The sequence below is a fragment of the Alexandromys fortis genome, unplaced genomic scaffold (assembly GCF_014885135.2).
Source record: "Alexandromys fortis isolate MF-2015 unplaced genomic scaffold, M_Fortis_MF-2015_v1.1 scaffold_58, whole genome shotgun sequence".
Classification (NCBI taxonomy): domain Eukaryota; kingdom Metazoa; phylum Chordata; class Mammalia; order Rodentia; family Cricetidae; genus Alexandromys; species Alexandromys fortis.
The window spans coordinates 5,106,639-5,115,483 of record NW_026067940.1 but is presented as its reverse complement, the minus strand read 5'-3'; the positions used below and the strand labels follow the sequence as shown (position 1 = coordinate 5,115,483).

The window sequence follows — 8,845 nt, the reverse complement described above, 5'->3', positions numbered from 1 at the left end:
CTTCTTTTTTTTTTTTTTTTGGTTTTTTGAGACAGGGCTTCTCTGTATAGCCCTGGTTGTCCTGGAACTCACTTTATAGACCAGGCTAGCCTCGAACTCACAGAGATCCACCTGCCTCTGCCTCCCAAGTGCTAGAATTAAAGGCATGCGTCACTACCAGCTAAGTATGCTCTTTTATGTTCACCTGGACCCGAGGAACCCAACTGGCCTTTATGTCCCATTGAACCAATGTCTTAAGGTACAACAGTCTTAGCCAGACACCATTCCTTACCACACGCCAGATCAGGAGATTGTGTTTGTAGGCGATCTGGAGTGGTGTACATCTTTAATCCCAGCACTCAGGAGGCAGAGGCAGTTGGATTTCTGTGAGTTCAAGGCCAGCCTGGTCTACAGAGCTAGTTCCAGGAGAGACGAGGCTATACAAGACCCTTTCTCAAAAAACAAAACAATGCAAACCAGAACCAACCAAAATCCAACAACAAAAGTCTGATGTCTTAACAGACAGGCACAGAGGTTCCATGAGGACACAGTGGGGGAGGAAAAGGAGAACTAGGGGGGTCATTTCGGAAGGCATTTTACAGGTGTCTGGACATCCTTCTAGCAAGGGCGTTTAGGAGGGCACTCAGTGCTTGGGAAAGCAACTGCTACCCTGACTGCTTTCTGGCTTCTGCTATCAAAGAAGTCTCCAACTCCTTTAACGCTTACATTTATTTAAATTAGTCAATTCCCAGTCTCCATTCCCCCACCCCCAGACAGGGTTTCTCTGTGTATTTATTTAAAAAAATATTTATTTATTTATTATGTATACAATATTCTGTGTGTATGCCTGCAGGCCAGAAGAGGGCACCAGACCCCATTACAGATGGTTGTGAGCCATGTGGTTGCTGGGAATTGAATTTAGGACCTTTGGAAGAGCAGGCAATGCTCTTAGCCTCTGAGCCATATCTCCAGCCCCCCAGCCTCCATTTTAAAGAAACTAAGCTGTCCACATGTCTATGCCTACAGAGAGCAGCTGGGACAGGCAAGAAAGCTGGGGATAGATAATCCTTAGACTGAGGGCTCGAGAGATGGTTCAGTGGTTAAGAACACTTGTTATGCCAGGTAGTTGGGAGGCAGAGGCAGGTGGATCTCTGTGAGTTCGAAGCCAGCATGGTGTACAGAGTGAGGGCCAGGGCAGGGCAAGCTCCAAATCTACAGAGAAACCCTGTCTTGAAAAAAAATAAAATAAAATAAAAAAATTAAAGAGCACTTGCTCCCAGCACCCACATGGAAGCTTCCAAACATCTTTAAGTCCAGTTCCAAGATACCTTCTGGCCTCTTTGAGCACTAGGTATGAGAAGCACAGACACACATACAGGCAAAACACTCATACACATCAAAAAATTTTTTTATTAAAGACATAGCCTGCTAGAGTCTTTTGCACCTAGGCCAGTCCCTGCTTTTGAATCGGCGCCTCCAGAACATCTCAGAGAGGCCACCAGAGAACACTGGCTGTGCTTCACCAACAGACCTTTCCTAAGGAACCCTGGACAAGAGACAGGTTCTCTTCTAGAGGGGATGACTTAGAAGGGAGCAGGGACTTGGCTGTACACCTGTGTGAGAGCCCCAAGGGGGGATCTGAGAGCTCTGACAGGTAAATGTTCTGTCTTCTTTGACCAGAAACTGGAGTCTCATAGCAGTCGTGATGGCAAAGTGTAACCAATGGAACATTAGAAACAAAACAACTGTGGGCGGAGGAGGTGGGTGGTGGAGAATGTCCTGTCTGCAGGAAGAGCAGTTACCTTAAGGGGGACTCAGCTTGTTAAAAGACACTTTAAGGAGAAGCGGGGCGGAAGGTGAGAAGGAGAGGGGAACGAGGAGGAGGAGGAGGAGGAGGAGGAGGAGGAGGAGGAGGAGGAGGAGGAGGAGGAGGAGGAGCTAAGCCAGGCATCCTCTTGCTCATCCTTCCCAAGGCCTCTGCTTCCCAGGACTTGGATGGTGAGTTCTACCCAACTCTAGCCATGGAGTGTGCAGAAAGCCTGGCTCTTCAGGGGAATGAGGCTGGTCCCCAGGACTGTGGGCCTCTGAAGAAAGCATGCCACAGGAAAGGACAGGCTTGGGCCCTGTGTTTGCTCTACAGGTAGTGAAGGCAAAACCCTCCTCAGCCCCAGCAGCCCCAGCGGTGTGAGCCAAAAGTGGAAACACATGGGAGACAGCGCATTACAAGTGGGCACGGGTTTTTATTTTCAGTGCATGGCATTGGTTTCTGCACATCAGCAAAAAGCTTTATTGGTTCCAAAAAAATTACCCATTTTCAAACTCCTCTTCTTCTCTGGTCAGTGGGACGATACATTTGCATTACAGATTTGTCAGTTATAGCATCCCCCAAGAACCATATAAATACATGCAAAACATTATACATAGAGCTTAAATAATATCAAATGCAAATACAGGTTGGGTGCACTGTTAAGCTGAACTGCAAACTATGGCAACGTATGCTAGGGTATACATTGCTTTGATATCATGTCTGTCATGCAGACTACAACAGTCAATTTTCTGTTTTTTTTTTTTCTTTTTCTTTTGTACAAAAATACCAGTGCTCATTATACTAGTTACTGAGAAGAAACTCAAACTTCCTATCTGCATGCCACTTAGAAAAGATGACATAAATCAATTCGTTGGCACATATATATGGCATATTTACATATGGCATATATACATATGGGGAGAAAACATAAACCAAAGGCCAATTCAGCTGCAGGGAGCTCACCTCTCTCCGCCTCTCCCAAGAAGAAGAAAGGGGACAGCAGGCCTATCTGCAGAGCTGGGAAGGCAAGAGTCCTGGCTCTGAGCTAAATGGGAGGGAGGGAGGGTCTGGTCTACCCAAGAAGAGACTGGGATGGCTTTAGAACAGCAGGCATTATAAGTGCTCCCCCTTCCCAACACCAGTGCCATGGGGTGGATGCTAGACATAGAAGGTGACTGAGTGTGCAGACAGGATGGTACCACATGTAGCTTCAACTGTAAAGCAAGGGATGGGAAGAAGTGTGTGTGTGGGGGGGGATACAGGAGAGGATCCAGGCATTCAAGCTTGCGTGCCCCTCTGGATATTTGGCAGTGAGATAATCACTCTAATTGATGGATGAAACTGTCCCCTAAAGCTTGAAGGAAAATATAAACCCAAACTTGAGGAATCTACAAGTGCCCAGAGGGGGTCTAGTTGGTTTCTCTTACATCCTTTGGGATGGAAAAAGCAATTTAAAGGACAGTGAAGAGTTGTTGAGACGGACCTAGTCCTCAAACCGTCAGACAGAGCTGGAAGCAGCCATTGCTGTACTTATCACTTCCAATTTGGAGCTCAGTCTCCCATCTGCTGGATTATACAAAACAGAAAGGCGTCCCAACTCAGATTTGTGCACAAAAACTCACTAATGGGGTCACTCTAGGGGGAAGGGGAAGTCAAAGAAGCATAAAGAAAAGCAAGCCCCACACCAGTTCCCTTGCCGACCAGGAGGGACTCATTGACACCGTTCTGCCAGCTAAGTCCTCCCAGAAGCCCAACTGGCCCTGGCCCCTGGTTAGCAACAAGCCTGGCACTCCTCCACGGCAGCATACATCCACGCCCTGACAGTTGAGAAGCCTCTTTCCGGGTGTTTCCCTCACTACCTGCAGGTTCTTACCCATTTTTTTCTAGGTTTATCGAAAGAGGGCTCTATGACATATTCTCTTTCTCCCCATCAGACTGCTTTCAAATCCACAGCACCATTTAGGGGAAACTGTTACTAACTTCCGTCATATTTACTCACTGCCGTCTGGATCACTGAAACTGAATAGAAAAACACATAAAAATATATGCACAGAAACACTTGAACTTACTCAATTCCATATCAACAAAATTTATATTAAAAAAGTCTAGAACCCAACAATTTTTTTTCCTAAATACAAAGATGGCTGTTCGGAGAAAGGAAGTAAGGTATATTATTTTTTTAAACCAATTATAAATATATTGAGCCACCTGTCATGTCAAACAGCTGGCCGTGTGCTCCCCTCCATGGTGTTCCATGACGGCACTTTATTTGAAATTCTTTAAACAATATATATATATGTATATATATGGCTGACTCAAAAATATTAGTTTTTGATCTAAAGAAAACTATATTTTTTGCATATTTCTATATTTTCTCTCTTACTATGGAAACTAGAACACGCACATACATACACATGTGCACATGCGCACGCGCACACATATAAACACACACACACAAAGCTATTGACTTTGAAGAGTAGACATAAAGCCCTCAAGAGTGACCTGCCAGGCACCACAAAAAGTCTCTTGGGAGCAAGGATGGTAAAATGGCCTTCGAAGCTTGTTATTGGCTTGCTTTTGTAAAAACAATCTGAGGTAATAGAAGAGTTGGCAGAATCAAATCTTCTAATGTACTTAAGAGCGTGTGTGTGTTTGTATGTGTGAATAATTAACAACTCCAGTGAGCTGTTTGTTCCCCACGAGGAAAGACTGCTGACGTGGGTCAGCTTTACAAAACCCCAGTCAAAGCCTTCTCCCTGTTGCCTGTAATGATGGATTACACTGCAATGGGTGTGGAATGGTGGCTGCTTCTTCACCCACCCTACCTTGGCAGTTTGGGTGAAAAGTGGGGAGGGAGGAAGATCTCTAGAAGAAAGGCTAGGAGTGGAGGACAGGTTCCTCTTGCTTTTCTCTCCCGAGTGGAAGCCTGGAGTTCTCATGAGCCTCATGCATCCTCCTCTACGTCCACCACCCTCGAAGGTGGGAGGTAGGCTTCACTGATCTAATGGGAGATGGGACTTGGGGACATAAATTTGGTCCACCTGCACAAAATGCTTAAGTCAGCAGAGCAGGGATATACATGGAGCACCCGGGGATGTGCCTCCACCTTGTCCCAGTAAGGTGAAGTCCCTTTTGGTGAAGTTCCCAGCTCCTTGGCAGAGGATGCCTTGGGCAGTGTTGGGGGGGGGGGAAGGCACGGACTTTCCTGGGCAGCAGTGGAGACACTCGCTGCTGGAGGCTGGAAAACAGGAGTGTGAAAGCCAGGAGATAGGAGGCAGGGGCTTTCTGGGCCTTTGCTCCTCGAATCAGAACACTGTCAGGGAGCCTCCTCTTTCGGATGCATATTTTCAACATTGGTATATTTGCAAAAGTTGCGGGGGAGTCTCCTTTAGAGGTGGAAAATATTGTGGGACACAGCAAAGCAAAGCATAGAAATAGGAAAGAGAAGAGAATGTCCAAGCTGGTACTCAGGTGTCTAACCTGAGGGGAGGTTTCTTAGATCCCAATGGATTAGTTCTTTAGCCCCTCCCAAGGTTTCTTAATACTCATTCCTCCAACAATCAGCTTCTGCCCTGGGAGAGCCTTGGCAAATACTCTTGAAAATAGTCTGCTTCCGTGATTTCTGGTTCTAGGCCTGCCCCATGTTGGTCCCGGAACTCCTCATCCAGCTAGGAGGCAAGGTCATGCCCCATTCACTCTTTGGCTACTACCTTAGGCAAGGAGGAAGCTCAGGCCCATGGTAAAGACTATATATTATATACAAGAAACCTTCATGCTCACGGCTGATTTCCCTGTCACTTAAAACCCCCTACACACCCAAAGAGAGAGGTGCACATTCGGAAGTCGGAACTGACCTAGTGAAAATAGGGAAATATTTCACCAGCTCATTTACTCCAAAAAGACCATTTTAGAAAAGAAATCTGTCTGCCTCTAGAACAAAATGAAAGGTTCTATTGGGGCTAAAAGGGGCCAAAGTTGACTCAACTTGTCTATGCCCTTTCTGTTCTCTTAATTACCAAAACTTGGAGAAAAAAATAAAAAGAGTAAGAGGAAGGATGATAAGGGTCATATAAGAACCAAAGAACCTTGGGGAGGTCAGACTGAGGGGTAGGAAGAGCTACTGGCCTTAGGGTGTACATTTTCAAAACAGGAAAAAATGTTCTAAGAATAATCAGTCTACTGAAACACAAACACAGGGTATTTGTCTCTCCCTGAGCTCACGATTTAGCTTGTAAATGGCAGAAACTCCTAAAATCTCCAAGTCAGGAGGTGGTGACACAGGTGGGAACCCCGCGGGAACTTTGGGTTGGGTGATGCTGGGAGGATTGTCATCATTTCTTTCAATATAACAACTGTTACAACTAAGGAGTAGAGCTACCGCTCCCTGCCCAGGGTTTGACCGAATCCTCGTCGATCTGTGTTCTTGTTTCTTCATGGCCAGGTAGGGGTTCTCACACACTTAGGAGCAGCTGACACAATGGTGACAAAGTCCCATCATCACCTCATAGGCGGGATGGATGAGAAAAGAAACAGGGAAAGCAGGGGTGGGAATCAGAGAACGGAAGTTCAGACTGATGTCTCCAGGCTTTGCAGAGGGCTGTCGGCATGGGAGGCGATGGTCTGCACTTGGTTGCCACCCACAGCACTGTTGTTTGTGTTGTCATTGGGAGTGGCCACACCATCCAATAGGAGCACCTTAGTCCCCGACTTAGGAACCAATCCAGGGTCTTCCTCGTGATCATCTATGAAGGATGGTAGAGGTTCATCATCTGCATTGTATCCAGGTTGGGTCATGAAGTGGTGAATGGAGCTTTCGTGCCTGGATTTCGCTCCAGGGTAACTATGGAACATTTTGAGCACTTGGATCTATACCAGGGGAACAAGAAAGGATGAGAAGATAGAGAGGTGAGAATTGGCAAGGAGAACAAGAAAAACTAGTGGTTTAAGGAAAGAAACAAAACCCCACTACAAAACATTAATGCTCAACAAGCCAAACCACCACACACCTCAAAACTCAGGCACAAGGCGTGAGCGAGTGAGGCAGACAATAAGGACATTTCAAAGGGTGCATTTTATAAAGTAGCACAAGACAGACTTAGCATTTCCAAACAACCCACTCTTAAAATGAAATCAAACCAAGAGATTCATTAGTTCTTTTGGGTAGAGGACAGCGTGTTGGAACTAGGTGACATTAATGGACAAGCCTAAAAGACAATCCACACAGGTTGCCTTCTGTATGGAAGCCAAACCTTTTGTGGATGTGGGATGGGAGAATTACACACTGTAGTTTTGTTATGTGTTTAAGCCCCCTCAAAGAGCCAACATTCACCAATAAACACTGGGTGACAAGTGACCGTGGATACCGTGCAGCCAGGCAGACAAACCAATCTTCATTCCACAGCATGCAGGAAATTAAAAGTCCCTAACTGTTCAGTCAGAAGACATGCACATCTTTATACCCCCACAACCCCGACTGTGTCTCCTCCCCATCAAAAACAGAGTTCCTGCTCTCCTGAAAGATGCAGATAAAACACAGGTGTGAAAAGAAGCCTTGCCCTGCCTACTGAAGAAGGCCCGGTGTTCACCATTCAAGTGCACATCCATGTCTGATCCACAGCAATGCTGCCCAGACCCACTGTGAAAATGTGTGTTGCTTTGCCCAGCCATTTGCATACTGTGATGAGGAACATGACCTTGTGTGAAGAAGCGGAGGACCAGAAGAGAAACCTGACCCAGGAGGCCAGCTACAAATAAGTGGCTTTTTTGACAGGACAGTTGAAAAGAATGAAGAAAGCAGACACTCTGCAGTGTTCCTGGGTGAGTGGGCGAACACACTCCCGTCACTCTGTGTTTGACCACACAGAAGAAGTCAGGAGTCCACAGAAGACATCTGCAATCAACTCTGAGAACAGCTTTACTGAATCAGAAGCATTAACTTGTTTGGTGTTTGGGTTGTTGGTTTGCTTTGCTAATTCTACATTTCTGAACAGTGTCTCTCAAGTGTGGCCTAGAATCTGGGCTGGTAGATTGGGGTGCGGTGTATGTGTGGGGGGACTGGATGCCAGAGAGAACACAGAAAGGAGACCAGGAAAGGCAGGCGGTGATGGGATGGTTTTCACTGGGGCAAGCCATCAATCCTAGTTTGGTTCAGATACATTCTCCCTCAGAAAAGAGACGAGCAATGATGTTAAGCAGGAGTTGTTAAGATCGGGAGAAAGTTAAGAAGTAGTGGGTGTTGGGGTAAGAGTGTCTCTTTTATTCTTCTGCTGTTTAATATATTATATATATCTATGTATATATACACACATATATACACATATATACATACATATATACATTCCTGGAGAAGAAGCAAGAGCATGGAGGTAGCAGCACACACAAACAGCCAAATAAACCAGCTGGATTTCCTGTCCCAGGACCTCTCATCAGTCTACAGATCCCGCAAAGACACTGCCTCCAGTAGCTTCCCCATCAGAACCGTGGTTCTCTCTTCTTTGGCTAAGGCTGCCTTTCCTTGGCCTCTCTCCTCTGTAGCCTACAGTGTCACCCATGACTGGAGGGCTCAGAGCATAGAAGGCAAGGGACTCTGCCACTCAACTGTCAGCTCAACACTGCAGCATACACAAGAAGCAGACGGGCCCCTGGAACCTCGTTGAACAACAGTGAGGGCCTGCTCTCCATTCTTCGGTGGTTCTGTTGACCATCTGCTGGTGAATTCCACCAGTCAGGTTGCCCCTGCTCAGATCTGCGTAAGATTAGGCAGAAGGGAGGCCACCACTAACCTTTGTGTGGTCCCAGGCTTTTCTGTAACCTATTCTTGAAATATTTGAGTAACACAGGCTAGATTAAGTGAGCTCAAACTCGATTCCCTCTCTCCTAGTCCTGGTATAGATAGCTACTTTGGCCAAGGCACAGGACCGAAACCCTCTCTTTAGTAGTATGGTAGCAGTGCTTTTATCTGCTATTGCTATCTTCACAGTTCTCAGAGTCACAGAGGAGGGCAGGGACCTTTGTGTCACTAGTTCACTGTCTTCCACATTACTGAGTTTTAAATTTGTT

At 46.2% G+C, this 8,845-nt stretch overlaps 1 protein-coding gene across 1 annotated transcript in view; it reads right to left on the bottom strand.

Annotated features, from left to right (window-relative positions):
* Positions 1 to 2,199: 2,199 nt before the first annotated feature.
* Positions 2,200 to 8,845, bottom strand: part of Atp2b4 (ATPase plasma membrane Ca2+ transporting 4) — a 103,553-nt gene continuing 96,907 nt past the window's right edge. The window contains 1 exon segment of the mRNA XM_050147711.1: positions 2,200 to 6,652. Coding sequence (XP_050003668.1) covers positions 6,353 to 6,652 — 300 coding nt within the window. The 3' untranslated portion in view covers positions 2,200 to 6,352.